At 39.3% G+C, this 19,887-nt stretch overlaps 1 protein-coding gene across 1 annotated transcript; it reads left to right on the forward strand.

The window, feature by feature from the left end:
* Positions 1-377: 377 nt before the first annotated feature.
* On the forward strand, positions 378-19,106 carry PHYH (phytanoyl-CoA 2-hydroxylase). The gene is made up of 10 exons (XM_072401762.1): positions 378-405; positions 675-940; positions 4,831-4,886; positions 6,828-6,938; positions 11,808-11,976; positions 13,263-13,344; positions 14,501-14,682; positions 15,103-15,252; positions 15,818-15,952; positions 18,173-19,106. The coding sequence occupies exons 1-10, from the start codon at positions 393-395 to the stop codon at positions 18,224-18,226; spliced, it is 1,218 nt and encodes a 405-aa protein (XP_072257863.1). The 5' UTR covers positions 378-392; the 3' UTR covers positions 18,227-19,106.
* Positions 19,107-19,887: the final 781 nt, after the last annotated feature.

Genomic DNA, 19,887 nt, shown 5'->3' on the forward strand with positions numbered 1-19,887 from the left:
CGCTGCGATGGGGTGGGAGATTGTACATATAGCCGCTACCTGCAGCAAAGTGAAAATACAGAGTGATGGAGGTGAGTGCATGAAATGTGACCACAAGCTGAAGTGCCATTGTCCATTGCCTGAATCCTTCAGGTCTCTCCTAATTACCTTTTCACTGAATTTATAAAGATTCCATGGAAAGCATATCGCAACACGTTAATATTTTGGTGCGTGTGTTTAATTAGAAATGCATTGGGAGATTAGATGATATCATGAAGAAGTAAATGTCCTAAGGTCCGTTTGGATTTAACCCAATTGTGATGACACTTTCTCCCCCTTCTCCAGGGAGCAAAGCCGGTAGCCTCCTCAACTGTGATGTGACAATGCAGCATGGAGCCACATGATCCCCATACATGGAAGGAGCAGGTGAGTATGTGATGTGAGGATCAGGACATTCAGGTGTGCCAGTTGTTTTACCCTGGATGGGTAGAGCACAGCTCCTATACAATGGTTTTTCTACTTCCCAGAGTTAAAGCTTAGAAAGGACAGATCTGCCATGGCAGTATTCTAGATAACTTTATGATTTAATTTAGGATTTCCAGTTTCAGGACTGGGAGGGAGATTAGGTGTAGAGGGAGACAGACACGCTGGGTGCTTGTCATGTGACCTGTACAATTCTCTGAATTGATATGAAGGGGCGTGCAACGCGGAAGTATGTCACGTGTGCCCAGAGCGGGATGTCATAGTGTACAGGGTCACGTGGGCTTTTATTGGACATTGTACAGGCTGGGGTGATGGAGAAGAGGAGGGATTATGTCGGGCTGTAAATTCTCGGTCTGTGACCCGGAGCATTACCGTGCCAGTCCCTCAGAGTGTACCCAGCAAGGACAGTGACATGCAGGCCCTCGGCATCAACACCCCGCCTGGCAGCGGACGCCTCTCCATTCTTCAGCGGCACCTTGTATCCTTTCTGCACTGGGTACCCCGGTTCTGTTCCCGGGGTGGGAGCCGTTGTGTTATTATTAATACGACACATTGCTCGGTGTGTGTATGTCATAGGGTGTGTGTAAGGGGTAATGTCTCCTCAGGGAGACCCCGAGCAGGGTGGGGGAGCTGGGAGTGGGCTGTATGTGGCAGCAATGCCCATTCCTCGGGTGACTTTCCGGACACTGATTGCCTGTCAGGGTGACTTGTAATGGTGTCAGGGCACGTGACCGATGTGCTAGGGTGACCCATCCGTGCCCGAAGCCATGAGTCTGCGATGTGCACCTCAATCTCATTCATGTGTATGGGGAGGGTGCTGAGATGTCTTCCATTCCTAATGGCTCCCCAAATACAGCTTAGCCCTGCCATGCCTTCTGAAGTGCAGCATTGACTGCATATCTGTGGAGCTATTCTAATACCTGCACAGCACACATTAGCTCTCTCCTGGCAGCGCCCATGGCATCTACATCATGTTTAGGATGAATATGTTCTGACGAAGCACGATACGGTTATGGTGAATGGCGGTTTGATAGATGTCAGATGATTATTGTTGGGAATTATCTTTTGTGCATACTTAAACACTGTATGCTTTAATTACCAATAAATAAAGCCATCTACATGTCGATAGAACAAATTCCTCCTAAGTCCTGAGAATGATCTTTTGTGCTGACTTAAATACTGTATGCTTTAATTAGTATTCTATATGTTATGTTCTATATGTTCTTTTCTATATGTCCATAGAACAAACTTCCTAATCCCCTAGGGCAGGGGTCAGCAACCTTTACTATCAAAAGAGCCATTTTGCCTCCTCTTCCACTAAAGAAAAATAGTCTGGAGCCGCAAAACATAACAAGGGAGCCACAGCAAGGAGGCTGAAGAGCCGCTCTTTAAACAAATAGTTCATTTGTTATGGCCAAATTAACTTTTGTTTGCCCAAGATAGACTAAATTAAAATAAATAAATAAATTTAGGTTATTCTGCAACTTTTGTTTGAATATTGCTATCTACACAGCAAATTGTTTATAAATATTCTCCACAATGTTGCAATTGTTAAAGCTAAACATCAGATCTTACTGTTAAGACCTGTGGCATTATATTTCCATGGGTTTTATATCTGGAATATGTTTGATTTCCCTAGTGTTATGAACTTTCAACCTAAAAAGTGTTGTTTAAAGTGTACTTAAACTCAGAATTTTTACTTAAAAGGGTAGACACCCCTTTTATTTTAAGTAAAAAGTTTGTTTGTCCACTAGTAACCAAAATAGTCCCTTAGCTTTAGGTAATTGCAAGATATGAGGGTTAAAAATTTAAAAAACTAATGAAAATACAACATTGGGGTTGCCGTTTCAAAAAGAAGTCCTAAATTCGGACCTCTGGAGCCACTTGCTTAGCAAGGAGCATTGAGGTAGGGCCCCTATATGTATACCTACCTGTCACAAATCTATAACTGTCAAATTATGTTACCCTTTCTGCTTCTCTTCTTTGAACCCCAATTTCTCTAGAGCGGCAGAGTGTATGAAACTGAAAATATAGGTGCAAGTGGGAGGCACGTTTGGCCAAATACCCCAATAATTTCATTACTATAACATCATTAGAATAAAAAAGAAATGCCCACCAAAATGGGCTGCCCTGTTACACATTACTGCCCACTTCTAACACTCGAGCTCCAGTTTCCCTGGAATGGGGGGGTGTAAGAAACCATTAACGTGTGGGGAACATCTGTGGCTACCATCCCCCACAATTTCATCACTATGGCAACATTAAACTCTGCCTACTAAAACGAAATGGGGTTTAGGTACTGGAAGGGTACAGTCATGAGTAACGGAGGTGCATTTTGATGGACAGAATGTTTTTATGTTGTAATGACGCCATGGTGATGAAGGTTTGGGGGGTGTTAGCCACAAGTGTCCCCCACTTGCACCTTTATTTTTCTTTCCCTGCACCTCTCAATTGGGGTTCAAGGTAAAGAAGCAGACAGGGTAACATAGTATGACAATTATAGTACTGTGAAAGGTATGATGAAATTTAGGGGCCCCCAACTTACTTTCTAAGTGGTCCTAGGGGTCCACAACTTTTTCAATTTTGAAACAGCAACTCCAACATTAAATTTTCATACGTTTTAAACCTGTGACACCTATTTCTTTAAAGAAATCGGTTACTAGTAGCTATAAGGGTACAATGTACCCTAAAAATTTAATTAGAATCAATGATTTAGGAGATCTGAAGGTTTGATCACAGTGAGTTGTTAGGTTGCAGAATATGACAAGCAGCTTTTACACACAGCTATCACACTGCGCTGACAATGACATCATTACACACTGTGGATAAACTTCACAGACAGGTTTTCTTTTTTTAAAATATAGAATTTGGGCAGTGATGAGAAGGGTCACTGTATGTCCTGCCCCCATCTGCTATCACATGCGTGATGCTATTAAAGCATCACCACATTTTTACCATTATATAAAAGAGTGACTTTGCCTTTTATATTATGGAAAAACTTGTTTTGTTTTTATGCTTTTTTGGTGAGGACTTCTCCTGTTTAGTCTTTACTGCCATGGTGGTAAAAAGAGGGGGAAATCTTCAGCCTCCTGGGATATTTGTGTCACATTTCCCAAATGGCTGTGGGCTGCTCCTTCTGCGCATGTACCTTCACAGGCTTTCTCATAATGTAAAACAAAATTGCTCATTCTCATGCGTGTGCAGTGCAAGGCGGCGCTGGACATTACAATGAGCAGCAGAAAAAAGCGGGAAGCTGAGCCAGCATGGGACACATCTGCATTTAGGGTAAATTCACACTGGTAGTAAGTTTGCATTTTCTGCATACCCCCTTCCTCATGCCAGGAACCACTGCTGCTTAAAATACTGCTAGCGCTGAAAATGCCCAGCACTTACCGCCTGTTACCAATCCCAAGTGCCCAGCAGTTACCAGTAGTCACTTGGGAACAGTAAATGGCCCAGTTTTTTGCTGCTAATGTGAACTAAGCCTAACTTTTAACACCACATTAATGACACTATTACACTACTTCAAGGCATTACACTCCTAAATCTTAGAACACTAGGCAGTTGGATGAAAATACACAGCACTGAACAGTTGGGGCATAATACATAGAATGGAAAAATTGTAAATACTAATGGCAGGCATTAGAAAGTTGGAACAAAGTATAGGGGGTAGGTGGAACACTGACACAATATTAGGGGTTACTGGATACCTATGGCATAAATCACTGGGAACCATATAAATATATTATATGTGTTTATAACATGAATGAGCTTGAATTCTGTGGTTCAGAGCAGTGGTCAAAAATTTTGGTGGTCCACGGCTCTGGCCAATGCGCCCCTGAGAGGGGTCAGAAGAAGGACCCCGCCGGGGGTGGGGGGAGGGTGCACAGCAGCAAAGCCGCAGACCATGTCTCCTGTACGGATCGCAGGCTCGGAGAAGTGGATAGGTCGGACCTGCGATGGGAAAGTGGGCATGTTCTGGCATCATGACATCACTATGGGGGGAAGTTTCTTCCCCTTTGAGTGACACCTGGCTCCCCGGCATGCGCAGTCCGGAGCAGGTAAATTTTGTGGTCCGTGGGTCCTTAAAGGTTGACGACCACTGGTACAGAGAGAGTATTTATATTTGAAATTTGGCTATAAATAGCCCATACACAGAAAAAGAGATAGATAGGTAGACTCAATATGAAAAGTGACTTTTTCTATGAGACAGAAACAGCAGTGGATCAGCTATAATTGTCTCCTGGGCTTGTATCATTTGTATAACTTGTATAGCTTGTATAACTTTCATGAATTTTTAGGATTCCAGGCATTGTTTGCAAGTAATAAATATGTAGAGCCATATGTTTGCCTTACATAAAATTTCAGACTGCAGTTCCGGTATCAGGTCAGGTTGCAACTGTCAGTCATCCAACCAGCTTCCAGTAAGTATGTTTACAGCCTTAAAATCTGAATTTACTAAAAAGTATTGTATATTATGTCTTCTTTCTATGTTTATACATACTCCACAGGTATTACCCTTTAAACCCTTCATATGGAAACAAGGAGGTTTTGCTTCACATTAAATCTGGACAAGCTTATAATAGAGAAAGAGGCATACATTTTTTTTTATTTTATTTAGAAAAAAAATCATATGCCTCTTTCTCTATTTGTAGCTTTCTGAGTTAAATGTCAATTGTAACCTTTTTGCACAGGCTAACATTATTAATAACAATATTCTTCTATGAAAATCCAACCATTTCATTCCATCCCTTGAAACAGCAAGGAAAAGTACTGATGAGTATATTGAGTTGCCTGCTGCTGCAACTCTCCCTCTTCATTGAAATAGCGCCACTACTAAAATTACCAGCTTTAGTTGCGTCTATAAAGCAGTCCAATGCGGGGCCCGCTGGTCTATAGACAGGAGTGATGCCAAGAATTGTAGTACCGGCGCTATTTCAATGCGGCGGCCGGTCAGCTGCAGTTCATATTTAGGATTCTTTTGGGGGCCAAAAAATGATGTTGGGGGCCAGAGTTTGACACTCCTGGCCTAGGTGATCAAGAATGAGTGGGAGTTCAAAGCCTCCCGGGATATCTACGTCCTATGGAAGAGACCTCCAGACCGATCAACTGGCTGCGGGGTTAAAGGTAAGTGAATTTTTGTTGTTTTGGGGGACTTTTGAGTTTAGTTCCTCTTTAAGCACCCCACAGGGCACAGACGGTAATAGAAGTATGTGTTTAATAGCAGTGGGTTGTTTCAAATTTTTTATTTAATTTTTCAATTTATAATATAACAATACCATTACAAATAAAATATGCATGGGAATATAAAAAGAGTAGGAGGGGTGATTTAAAGGTTCAAACCAAATAAGAAGAGGGCCAACCAATAAACCAGATATCAGTAGTGTAAACACACAAAGTCAAACAGGATTCAACGCCTCATAGGTTGCGGAGTCTAGATACAGCAGCCTATAATGCAGTTTTCCAATATTAACAAAGAAAGTATAATACAAACAATTACAAAAATAACTTATAAATAGCTTTGGGTGAGGTCATTAGGGTTGGCAGGTAGAGGTACCTTTTAAGTCACCTCCTTTATAGTCATTTAAGTTTTAAATCACAGAAGAAATAAAAAAAGGGGGGTAAGTTAGGGGGTCCACAAGGGTGAGTGGATGGAGAGGTTGTGTTACCTGTGTCTTAGAAAAAGGTACGTGTGGCATACTGAGCACTACACTTTGGGATATTTCATGTACAGACTGCTTAGTTTTAAGGCAGCCCAAGTTATTAAGCCAATGCAGGTGAAAAATCTTTCTCTGGGGTCCTTAATTACAGACTAAAACTTGTCCATTATTTCTAGATGTGGAGGATTGTGTACATTTAACTCTAAGTAAACACTATTTGATCAATATTTCTATGAGTATTATGATCAATTGATCTGTGCAGTTGACTACTCAATTTACCATCCGCTTGTTCAATATTTGATCAGTACTCTGATCATTTTACAAAAAGTTACTTACTTTTAATACAATGCTATATTTTATAAGTTCATAGTGTATGGGTAACTTAAGGTGATACAGGCAGGTTTGCATACCTATAGAAAGAGAGCTAATACAAGGAGACGTGCTCATTCTCTGTGTGAATATGACTTTTGGGTTTTTAAAGTTTAATAATAGCAGCAATCCTGATAAAGTCACATGTACTGCAATTGAGTTTTGGCAACACAGACATTGTTATAGGAAGATAATTGAATGAGCTTCTCTCTGCATAGCACTGTGGAGTGGATTTTTTTTGTGATATAACAGATGAGTTTTATTCTGTATAGCATTACTGTCTAGATCAAGAATAAATAATGAGGTTCATGTTTCTTCTGTACTTTCTTTCAACAGATATACTTTGGATAATGATCTACTGACCACAGAACAGAGACATTTCTATGAGGAGAATGGCTTTCTTGTTGTGAAAAATCTAGTGTCTGATCAGGACATTGATAACTTCAGGTAGAAATGTATTCTAAGACTTTTAAACAAGCAGTTATTTTTCATTCTCCCATCAGGTGAATATACAGAATCCAAGTGCACTCAAGCTGAAGAAATGTCAGTGTGCAGAATGGTTTAGAAGCTTGTTTGCTTGGTGCTGCATTTGTAGAGGTGAAGAAGAAAGAAGAAGGAAAATACTATAAGCACTTTTTTGGGGGAGTAACAAATGGACGTTTTTACCTGTCAAATTAATTATCACAACAGCGGTCACCCAATGGTATAGACATACATTTAGGTCCATAAATATCACTCAAGGCTATTTCATGTATGTGGAAGATTTTGCTGTGAACAAACAACATGTGGTCAAAGGAGCTCTCCATGCAGGTGAAACAAGCCATCCTTAAGCTGCAAAAACAGAAAAAAACCTATCTGAGAAATTGCTACAATATTAGGAGTAGCACAATCTACAGTTTGGTATATCATGAGAAAGAAACAAAGCACTGGTAAACTCAGCAATGCCAAAAGACCTGGACATCCACGGAAGACAACAGTGGTGGATGATCGCAGAATCATTTCCATGGTGAAGAGAAACCGCTTCACAACAGCCAACCAAGTGAACAACACTCTCCAGGAAGTAGGCGTATCGATACCCAAGTCTACCATAAAGAGAAGACTGTATGAAAGTAAATACAGAGGGTGAACTGCAAGGTGCAAGCCACTCATAAGCCTCAAGAATAGGAAGGCTATATTGGACTTTGCTCAAAAACATCTAAAGAAGCCAGCACAGTTCTGGAAAAACATTCTTTGGACAGATGAAACCAAGATCAACCTTTACCAGAATGATGGCAAGAAAAAAGTATGGCGAAGGCATGGAACAGCTCATCATCCAAAGCATACCACATCATCTGTAAAACATGGCGGAGGGAGTGTGATGGCTTGGCCGTGCCTGGCTGCCAGTGGCACTGGGACACTAGTGTTTATCCATGATGTGACACAGGACAAAGGCAGCCGAATGAATTCTGAGGTGTTCAGAGACATACTGTCTGCTCAAATCCAGCTAAATGCATTCATTGCAGTTTTATAAAACAGATGGACAATGACCCGAAACATACAGCCAAAGCAACCCAGGAGTTTATTAAAGCAAAAGAGGTGGAATATTCCTGAATGGCCAAGTCAGTCACCTGATCTGAACCCAATTGAGCATGCATTTCACTTGTTGAAGACTAAACTTCAGACAGAAAGGCCCACAAACAAACAGCAACTGAAAGCGGCTGCAGTAAAGGCCTGGCAGAGCATTAAAAAGGAGGAAACCCAGCATCTGGTCCATGAGTTCATAATTACAAGCTGTTATTGCCAGCATAGAGTTTTTATTTGTCCAGTTTCTTTGAGCCCCTAAAATGAAGTGATTGTGTAAAAAAAGGCTTTAGTTCCTCGGATTTTTATGCAATATTTTTGTTCAACCCACTGAATTAAAGCTGAAAGTCTGCAGTTCAACAGCATCTGAGTTGTTTCATTTAAAATTGTTTGTGGTAATGTACTGAAACAAGATTGGAAAAAAGTTGCCTCTGTCCAAATATTTATGGACCTAACTGTAGGTTCCTCACCTACCTACCGACTGTTGGCCTGGTTACATAAGTCCTAATAAGTTCTGCTGTGGTGGCAAAAGTTTATTATATGTCAGTTTTTTAAGCTGGGATTTTTATGATGATCTTTTATTATTATTATTATTATTATTATTAAACAGGATTTATATAGCGCCAACATATTACGCAGCGCTGTACATTAAATAGGGATTGCAAATGACAGACTAATACAGACAGTGATACAGGAGGAGAGGACCCTGCCCCGAAGAGCTTACAATCTAGTAGGTGGGGAAATTTCACACACAAAAGGATGTGAGATATGTAGTGTGGGAAGTAGTGATGGTTTCAAATGACAGAAGAAGCCGGGTAGGCAAGTTTGAAAAAATGGGTTTTGAGTGCTCTTTTAAATGAGCAGAAAGTAGGAGCAAGCCGAATAGGACGAGGAAGACCATTCCAGAGAGTTGGAGCAGCTCTAGAGAAGTCTTGTATCCTTGCGTGTGATGAGGTTATGAGTGAGGAAGTCAGTAGTATGTCATTGGAGGAGCGGAGAGAGCGGCAGGGGGAGTATTTTTTAACCATGTCAGAGATGTAAGTGGGACAATAACTGTGTAGGGATTTGAAGGCAAAGCACAGGAGCTTAAATTTGATTCTAAGGTGAAAAGGAAGCCAATGGAGAGAACTACAAAGAGATGTAGCGGAAGAGGAGCGGAGGGAAGGATGGATGAGTCTGGCTGCAGCATTCATAATAGATTGTAGAGGAGAGAGTCGGGTTAGTGGAATACCAGCGAGAAGGATGTTACAGTAGTCCAGACGGGAGATGATAAGAGCATGTACAAGGAGTTTGGTGGTCTCAGGGGACAGGTAGGGGCGGATTTTGGAGATGTTGCGTAGCTGAAAGTGACAGGACCTGGAAATGTTCTGAATATGGGGGGTGAACGAGAGGGCCGAGTCAAAGGTGACACCAAGACAACGTGCCTGGGGGGAGGGCCGAATAACAGTGTTGTTAACAGTTAGATGTATGTCAGGGGGAGATTTAGATTTTGAGGGGGGGATGATGATGAGTTCTTTATCTTTATCTTTATCACACAATAAACTATTGAACCCTAGACTAAAGGATTCAGTTGTGCATTCCTGATCTCTATAAACCTTTACATAGTATATTATTACACAGCACAGTATTTATATAGCACCAACATATTATGCAGTGATTTACAAAGTCCATACTAATGTCACCAGCTGACCCTCAAAGGGGTTTACAATCCACTGTCCCCACCTAAGTCACATACTGTATCTCCAATACAGTCTAAGGTGATTTTTTTTTTTTGGGTGGGGGGAGCTAATTAACCTAACTGTTTGTTTTTGGAATGTGGGAAGAAACACACACAAACAGGAGAACCTGGAAACTCTATGCAGATAGTGCCCTGACCAAGATTCAAACCTGGGACCTAACCTCTGAGCCACCGTGCTGCATGTGGTTAAGTACATTCTTTTTTTACATGCTTGTGGTTTAATGCCTGGCCAGAGTTTTTTGTTCTGATCACTTAAACACCATTTCATTGCCATCTGTTAATAGTGCATAAATATTTGTTCAGTATGTTCTGCAATTTGCCATGGCTACTGGTCCTTATATAGTTGTAGAGACATTTCTAATATTTAGATTAGTGGTCGCCAAACTTTTTGGTCTTGCGGATCACCAAAACTACCCCCTTAGCCCCACCAAAACTACCCCCTTAGCCCACTTCCCTGTGCCATGGATTTGTACAGGGGGGCATGGTCTGCGGCTATTAATGGTGTGCCCTCCCAGCGGGGTCCTTCTACTGAGCACCGGCCAGAGCCGCGGACCACCAAAATTTTCTCCGGTTGGCGACCGCTGATTTAGATTAGCCCAATAAAAAAGTAAATGGTATTGTGTTGGAACCCTTGATTATTTTATTAGTATATGTGTGCATAGAGGCAGCAATGTTTACTCAGTGAAGGTACAGCTGTCATTCCCCCCTTTTTAACACTTCACAGTGACTGTGCCTTGTTGCTGCTCTGTCTCTGTGCAAGTTTCCAAATCTGTTCTGACCTGATTAGAAAGGCTTAGGATTAGAAAGCATATCTAAACCCAAAAAACAAAAACATAATATATGACATTTTACTGGATATTAGATTGGGGGAACCTGGTAATCCTGTGAAAAGCACACTTCTGTCTTTGGGTGGCTATGTTCACTCCTTTACTGTATCTTTGAAAGGAGCCATGGTTGCCTCCATGAATGGACATGTCTGCAGTTGTTCATCTTTATTGTATTGGAGGGAATAGTACTAGTAGTTTTGCAAAAAAGTTTGTTTTGCCTCCAGTTACATGAAGTTGCATGGATCCATCATATCTGTCTAGAGCATTTGGTATTTTCTCTATCTGCTACAAATATTCTTAGTCTGAAAAAAAATTTAAAAAAATAATGCAGCCACCACATATAAGGACCAGTATGCTGCAATATGCTACTTACTAACTAATATAACAAAAATGATAGTGAATGCAAATATTGAGTCTAATCCTATTTCCTGAAATATATGGATAACCACTAGAGGGGGCATTTACAAATCAGTATGCAAAATATGAATCCCAATACAAACACAAAATGTACCGTATTTTTCGGCATATAAGACGCACCCAATTTTAAAGGAGGAAAATCTAGAAAAAAAAGATTCTAAAAGATTATTCCCCTTCTGATCACCCTGTGCCAATTTATCCCCTTCTGATCACGCTGGGTCTGCAGGAAGGCGGGGACACGCGCTGCAGCCAGGAGGAGAGGAGAGAAGATCGCAGAAGCACGCGGGATCGCGGTATCAGGTAAGTATGTTACCGGTTTTATTTATTTTTAAAACTTGCATTCGCCGTATAGGACGCACCCACTTTCCCCCCCCAGTTTATATGCCGAAAAATACGGTACATTGTGTTCAAAGTAACCAAGAATATTTACTTACTGAAAAATTCTTCATGATTTTCTTATTAGGGAAAGCAGTAGGTAGAGGTTGATAAAAAAAGATCCAGTTGGTGGAGAAAGTTTTAAGGAGCATTTTTGCTGCAGAGTTATTATTTTTAAACAGGATTTATATAGCGCCAACATATTATGCAACGCTGTACATTAAATAGGTCTAACCTTATTTCACTTTATCTCACCCTGAAGAAATCAGATAAACTTGTAGTTTGAGAGAAAATTTCTATCCTGAATATCTTTGGAAATACTAGTTTGAACATTAGTTTACAATTCTTTTCACTCAAAGTTATTTGTTTCATTTATGGCTATATAATTGGTCTTTACAGGTCAGCGTTTGAAAAAGTGTGCAGGAAAGAGCTGGAAGCACCTGGGTTGGTTGTAATGAGAGATGTGGTCATTGCTAAATCAGAATTTGTTCCAGACCAGAAAGCTATTACAAAGATTCAAGACTTTCAAGAGCTTCCTGAGCTCTTCAGATATTGCAGCCTTCCACAGGTATCAATATTATTATTTTATGATGTACACAGCTAGTACCTAAAATTTGGATCCCTCACCCCATATTATATCTTACAAAATGATCATGAAATGTTTATAACATACATTTCTTGTATAAAATTCAGGATTTTTTTGAGGGACAAACAAAGCATTTTTGCTGATGTCTTAAGCGTAACAATGGGTTACTTATTTAAATACGAAATATATTTTTTTTCAGGGTTTCCTCAGCAATCTCCATGTAAAAATGCCCAAACTAATATATTGTAAATATTTGCTGAGAATACCACAACTGGCTACAGGTTTTATGTGGCTCTAATAATAATCAAATGAAAAAATGATAATGATGATTACAAAATAGTTTACTGAAAAGGGTAAAGAAGCAAATACAAAATAGGTTTTAGGTATAAGCAATGCATTGGTCTGCAATAAAAATAATAAAAAACAAATTATGAATGAAGGCTGCAACATTGTGATTCACATTGGAGGCTATCAAAGCCATAGCCTAGCCTGGTAGATAGCATTGGAAAAGCATATTTTTCAGTGCAGTATGCTGGGTTCCGAACTCATTTTAGCAGACAGTGTATCTGGAGCACAGACAACTAGAGATCCAAAGGGACAACTTGTAAAACTAATGCCACGTACATACGTGCAATTCTGCTCTATGGAGAGAGGAAGAGGAGATCGAGTGAACGACACCCCGCTGTTCTTTCCTCCTTTTACTCTCAATATGATTGTTCCTCATCCGCCCAAACTACGAGCACTGTACATATGCCAGACTCTTGTCCTATATCAGCCCTAAGGCAATTATCGGACGAGAATCACCTGACGTGTGCTTAACTAAAGAACACTGCAGATTACATCAGGACAATCTAATATTTAGACAAATATAGTAGAGTGGAGGTGGTTACAATAAAATGAATGGATAGACAGGTGGAGTAAATCAGACATAAGTTTTCTGAGTTAAAGTAAAGCAGAAAATTGAATGTACAGTGAGGTTGCACAAAGGGGTGGAGAATGCAGACCTGACAAAACATTGCATGTTGTGAGTGGAACAGGTTGAAGCACAAAGTGGGTCTGAAATATGCAGACAGTACACAGTGAGAGTATTACAAACAGATGGACAAATCTGTGGAACACCTACTTATTAGTGCTGCATAATTTGTGCTGTCAACTTACCAATAGGTTTTAATCATAAATAGCATGGTATTGTTTATTATTCCTAAGTACCAGAAAGGTCACCTTTATTTCATTTTCCTTTAACTACACAATATGTTATTCTTACTTAGATTCTGAGATATGTGGAATGTTTCCTTGGTCCAAACATTATGGCCATGCACACCATGCTAATAAATAAGCCTCCTGATGCAGGTAAGTAGCCCTCCAAGCAAGTCAGCACTAAAGCTTTCTGTAACATATATCTAGAGGCAAATGACTAATATAAATTATTAGACATGACTTGCTTGGATTAGTGTACTGCTGATTGCAAAAGTATCCTTGCTTTCCCTCAATGCACAGTGCATGCTAATAAGCTTAAAAATGGCCAAAACATTTCTTCTTTATGCCTGGAGATAAAATTTAGTAAGGCTGGGCTAGGTAATCTTTTTTTTCAATGATGTGGGAATAGAGAGTTTGAGGAGTAACAGCAGTGACCCCTGTTCCTGCAGCTGCTATTTAAAGAGGAAACCTTGTTGGGAAACTCTTCCCTGGATTATCACCTGAGTCTGATATGGAACTGAGATCACACCCAAGATTTAGGCACCCAGCATACCTCTGGGGGCTTTAAAAATGTCTGTACAAAAAAATGTACATTCTGGTCAAGTCAAAATAACCAAGAATTTGTACTTACTAAAATTCACCATGGTTTTCCTACTAGCCACCGAAGTAGGTGGAGGTTATTATAAAATATTCAGTTGGTGGAGAAAGTTTTAGGAAGCAGTTTTTTGCAGTTAAATAACATTCATCTAATGTTCTGATAGGAGTTTTGCTGAAATAAGTTGTTTAGTGACAGGATCTTCAACTAGGTCTGAATTTTTTTTGGCATAGTGTAGCTGTAGCTTTGCGTTGATATGCAGTAGGTGTGGAAGACAACCTGTTTTGGTCAGTGCCAAAAGACATAATACAGTCAGATGTGTGACCAGACTTGTGACCAATTCTTTGTGCACACAATCTTTTTTAAATACTATAAAGTAAGTATTGGCTTTCTCTAGAATTTAGTTTTTCTAGCAACTTTCACCCAAAATGAACAGACATTTGAACTACAATGTCTTTCTTTAGACAACTATCTTACATCTATAGATAGCCTTAGTATGGTTATCCTGATTTTGAAGAATAATATCAAACTATATTATATAAAAAACTGACATACAAGTGGCATTGTTTTGCATGCCTTGGGCCATCAGAGCTTTTGTCTCTTCCCTTTCCTTTATGCCAGGGTGTAATGCAATATAATATTTATCTTGAATAATGTTTTATATAAAATTTTAAATAAAGAATATTAAAAAAAGATTTTCTTCTTCCCTACAAGGTAAAAAGACCTCTCGTCATCCAATGCATCAAGATCTACACTATTTTCCATTCAGACCTGCAGAACGTATTGTTTGTGCCTGGACAGCAATGGAGCGCATTGACCGTAGCAATGGGTGTCTTGTAGTTATTCCAGGAACACACAAGGGTGAGCTAAAGCAACATGACTATCCAGAATGGGAGGTAAGCTATGTTTTATTTTTGTGTTTATTTTGGACTCTACTAGAAGAACTCCAGGCAAACAGCTAAATGAGGAGCTGTAATGACAGCACTGTGTACTACAGTAGAAGCTGATTGTCTTTGTCTTCTTCCAATATGAGTACTGCTATGCAGAAGACTAAATTTCCTCAACAGGGACACAGACAGCAAATAAAAATCTGACATACTTATTCTAAACCTTACCCTTTTTCTACAAAATCAGTTTTGGCTTTGGTTTTTAGGTATCTTATAGTATCCTCTTTTTTCAATTTGACCTTTCTCATGTATGTTTATTCTATCTCCTATTACAAAACTATCTGCACATTAATATATTTATGTGTCTGATTTTGATATTTTATGACTTTTGTCCAGAACCTAAATTTATAATTGAACATTTGTTTTTAGGGAGGGGTTAACAAGATGTACCATGGGGTTCGTGATTTTGATCCAAACAGTCCTAGAGTTCATTTGGTTATGGAAAAGGGTGACACTGTTTTTTTCCATCCAGTCCTTCTCCATGGGTCTGGAATGAACAAAACTGCAGGCTTTAGAAAGGTAAGTGGAAGCTTCAATTTAAAATGCCATGTGAAGTAGGAATATGTTTTATATGCTCGTCCTTTACCTTCCCAATCACTATATCCAAGACATTTGCCTATTTGGGTAGACCTCTAGAATCTGACCCCAAGACAGCCAGTAGCCTGACCATGAAGAGGAGGGGGGGGGGCTTAGAAATGGTCATTATTATTATTATTATTGCAAAGTATTTATATAGCACCAACATATTATGCAGCGCTGTACAAGTCCATAGTCATGTCACTAGCTGTCCCTGAAAGGGGCTCACAATCTAATGTCCCTACCATAGTCATATGTCCTTAACACAGTCTAAGGTCAATTTTTTTGGGGGAAGCCAATTAACCTAAGTGCATGTTTTTGGATTGTGGGAGGAAACCCACACAAACATGGGGACAGCCTGCAAACTCCATGCATATAGTCGTTAAAGCAAAATGGTTTATACTGTTTTTTTTCCTGCTGCAATGATATTTTATATTAAGGGTGCAAATTGTCAAATGTTTGTCAGTTTATAAATTTTATGAACTGTTTTGTTTTTTGGAATTGGTAGGCAATTTCGTGCCATTATGCCAGCTCTGATTGCTATTATATAGATGTGAAGGGTACATCACAGGAGAACATTGAGAAGGAAATTTCTGAATTAGCTCGGAAACGCTATGGACTGGAGGAAGGGATCACTCTAAAGGTGAATGAATATGCCAGTTGTTTTATACTTAGTTTCTACTTTCTTGCTTAAGATACCTTTACTTCATCAGTTATCTTATATTTTGTTGACACTTTGGATTGCTGAGCTTTTTACTTTAAAATGTATTTTTGTACTTTTAATATTATGCTGTTGTTATTTACCTAAATCAACTGAACAATCAATAACCAGATAGCAGGTAGGTTGCAGAACATTTAATCCTTTCCTGTCTTGGGAATTTAGTGGTTCATTGATCTAAAACATTTGTGTTATAAAAATGTAACTTACTTTTCCTTTCATCATGGTCATGACGATCTGTAGTTTTATGCCAGATGTGTTGTCATGCATTTTGCTGCATTTTTCAGTTTTTCTTTATAGAGTCTGTTCACACTTGTACTGTGACCATGGCTGTTTTTAATCTTTAATCTTTGAATTAAAGAGGTTTTAACAAAAAATGGCAGCACATCCTTGGCATTTATTCCTTGCAACACATATAAAATCCAAGGTTTGTTTTTACTCATCATTCATCAAGGGACACAGGAATCTGATATCATTGGGTTATTCTGCCACTTTGCAATTAGCCCAGAATAACCAGCCATATGTTTTTGCCGTGAGCGCTGGTATCTAATATGCAACTTTCCAGACAGCTGTCAATTACAACCCAAAAAGACTGATTCCAGACCCACTGGACCAGACTGGGAGGGGGGTAGCCAACTGGGTACAACCTGGGTTCAGCATTTAGGCATTTTGGTTAAGTTAAACAGGGAGCTTTGCATGTCCAAAGCCACTGGGATTTTTTGCACTTTCCCTGTCCCTAAAGCCAGTAGTCTGATATACATTGGGGCTACCTCATTAGGCCGCTGTGCACTCCTTTTACAATTCCTACAATTTTATTATTTTAGCCTTGGAATGGGTTAGCCCTGCAGATTGTTTACATCCACTAGACAGTGGCGACTCCACACCCTTTGCCACCAGTCTTTCTCGAGAAAGTTTCTTCCCACTGCTGCTCTTGCTTTGCAGAGCCACGTTGATCTTCAAATTATGGCCTTTTCCCGCTTCCCGACCACTATGCATCCTCTGAAGGGTCTGAAGAATATCAGCAGTTTGGAATGATGCCTTCAGCTAATGGAGTATAGGTTGTCCCCATGTTCCAGTCTGACCCTGTATGGTTTTGCACCTTCACTTGCTTTATCAGAAGAAGTATTTAGCACAGTCATGTGAGACTTTATTATCCAGCTCATCAATTTAATTACAGAGGCCACAAGCATCTTTGGGAATCTTCTGCAAAATCTGATCAGCCTGCAACCCTAGTGGCTTCGGCAGTATCAGTTGCTGAGACTCTGTGATGCTGAGCCCCCTTATTTCTCTTCATGATATGCTTGTCCTTTGAGAAGTCACAGTGTTCTGCAATATAACAGACCTGGTTCTGCAGTGTGTACCTGACAGCTAGATGATCAGTCTGCTGCCTTGACTATTGCTGTCTCCAGTTTCAGTTCTGTTAAAGTTCTTAAGATTAATAAATACTCTCCGGGAGTATGTACGGGAAAACCAAAGGAAAAGTATGCCCTTCGCTGGCTAAATCTGTTTGCACTTGGGTAAACCTGTCAGGAGAAATTGACTGTCACTAGGAAAATGCTTTATAGTTGCCAGGAACTTGAGAACATTTATGCAAGTGTGTGGCATGCCAGCTATTTCACTGGGTCTGTCCCACAATGTCAAGGTCAAGAAATAATCTGAAGGCTTTGTTGGACAATGTCACCCTTACATTACAGATGTTACAGAGGTTTGAATGGACTCTGAAACTTAAGAAACTATCATTAAAAACAAATCATTTGTTGGAGTATCTGGGCCTACTTTTGGATATGGCTCAGAAAAGAGACCTACTTCCCAGAAAAAAGCTCCAGTGTTCTGGTTTCAGTGTCTGAGTCAGCCAATTCTCCACTATTACATGAGATTTCTGGGTCTGATGGTAACTTCATTTGAGACAGTCCCTCTTTACCAGTTTACTAAACACTTGGAACTGAGGGCAGTTCATCAGTTCTTGTTGAACTTGTTAGCTTTTTTGTTTGCTGTTACTCACTTGTCAGTTGCACTGCTTTTAGATCTTGTAATAGTCACAGTTTCCTTTTTCCCTCAATTATGATAAAAAAAAATGTGTGAGATGTTTTATCTTGATAACATATTTTTAAAAATTTAATTTACTGTTTTTTTATTTTTTTTCAGGATGCATGGTTTACAAGGGCACGCTGTGTGAAAGGAGAAAGACTAAATATGTAACATGCCTTAATAGGCAGGGAACCCTACCAATGACCTTCATTATCTGAACAATCTTTGTGATTTCTTTTCATTAAAAAGTAAACAATTCTGTTTTTTAGGAAATCCTGATCTGGATCTTTTGATAGAAAATGCAGGTCTGATCGGGTGTATCTGTACACCACATTGTCCTCAGTTATCCTATATCACATTTGTGGTTTATGACTTGAACTACTAATCTACCTGGAAAAATATAAATGTGTTTAAAAAGTGTTCTACCGGGCAGTAACATTTCTATAAATCTCATAACCACTGATTTATATGTTTCTTATCTGTGATGATCTGATTCTATCATCTGTGTGAACAGCCTCTACATAAATTTTTGTCGTTGGAAAGGACTGAAAGATGCATGAACGAGCACTGTACATACAGCGCCATTCTGCTTTGTGGAGAGGGGAAGGAAGACAGAGTGACACCCCACTGTGTTCTTTCACTTGTATTACAATCGTTCATCGTTCTGCAAACAACGTTGGATGAGCGTTGTACACACATAAGATTCTCGTTCGATATCAGCCTTGAAGTGAGAATCAGACAAGAATCATCTGACGTGTATGTAGCCTACGTCTTTACATGTCTGTTCTGATTCTTGTCTTTGTCTTCTTACTCTAATTTAAAAGAGCACCCTATACACCTGGAAGTCAGACAAGAAAGAATATTACTATGGGCCACACCACACTAAACAAATTTCCAAACCTGTGATGTTTAAAAAAAAAAATAAACCTGGTAATCCAAATGAATTTCAATGTTTTACTTTGGAATGCACCATAGCTATAATGCACAGCATGTAAAAATCTAAATGTATCTTTAATTGTAATAAAACATTGTAACTACTTGGCAAAGATAAGCCTTCCTCCAGTTATTCCATTCACACACAAATATGTAATGTTCATTTAATATCAATAAAAATGACAGTTTTATCTCATAACAAGTTGGTATGTAAAATGTTGCTCGTATATGGCCTTTATGTAATCTCATTTATACAACTTCAAGTTTTTTTACCTTGAAAACAGACTGACATCATGTTACTTATCATTATTTTGTGTTCTACCAGTCAAACATATTAAGCTTTATTTATAACAAGAAATAACCTATTCAGATACTAGATCAAACATAATTTACCTTTATTGTATATAGGGCCACTGTATTCCATCATTTTCAATACCAGGTTACACAGTCAATATTCAGGGTGCAAAACAACAAACATATGTGTTACAATTTACACTCCAATCGATGATTTACAATAATGAAAAGATGTATACATATATGAACTTTGCGGTCCAGTGCTTTACAACATTTTCTTCTACAAAAGTTTTCTGTGGGGAAATGAGTGAACTTCTATGCCTTGTGGAGTAGGACAAAACCATTTAACAATAACTTTTTGTCCACATTGTGTTAGGAATGTGGCAACTACCATATAAGAGGGTCATACCTTATTATTTTGTGGTCTTGTAGAGTAAGACATATCTACTTCTCTATCAGAGAAACCGGGAAGGGATCCAGTCCAGGATTCGAAACATTTGCTAGCAAATATAAAGGACTTTGAAGAAATCCATTCCAGCTTTGCTGGATCACCCAGGTTCATTGATGAAAGTGTATCTTCTTCACCCTTGGGGAGCTTTAATAAA

This window comes from Pyxicephalus adspersus, chromosome 2 (assembly GCF_032062135.1).
Source record: "Pyxicephalus adspersus chromosome 2, UCB_Pads_2.0, whole genome shotgun sequence".
Classification (NCBI taxonomy): Eukaryota; Metazoa; Chordata; class Amphibia; order Anura; family Pyxicephalidae; genus Pyxicephalus; species Pyxicephalus adspersus.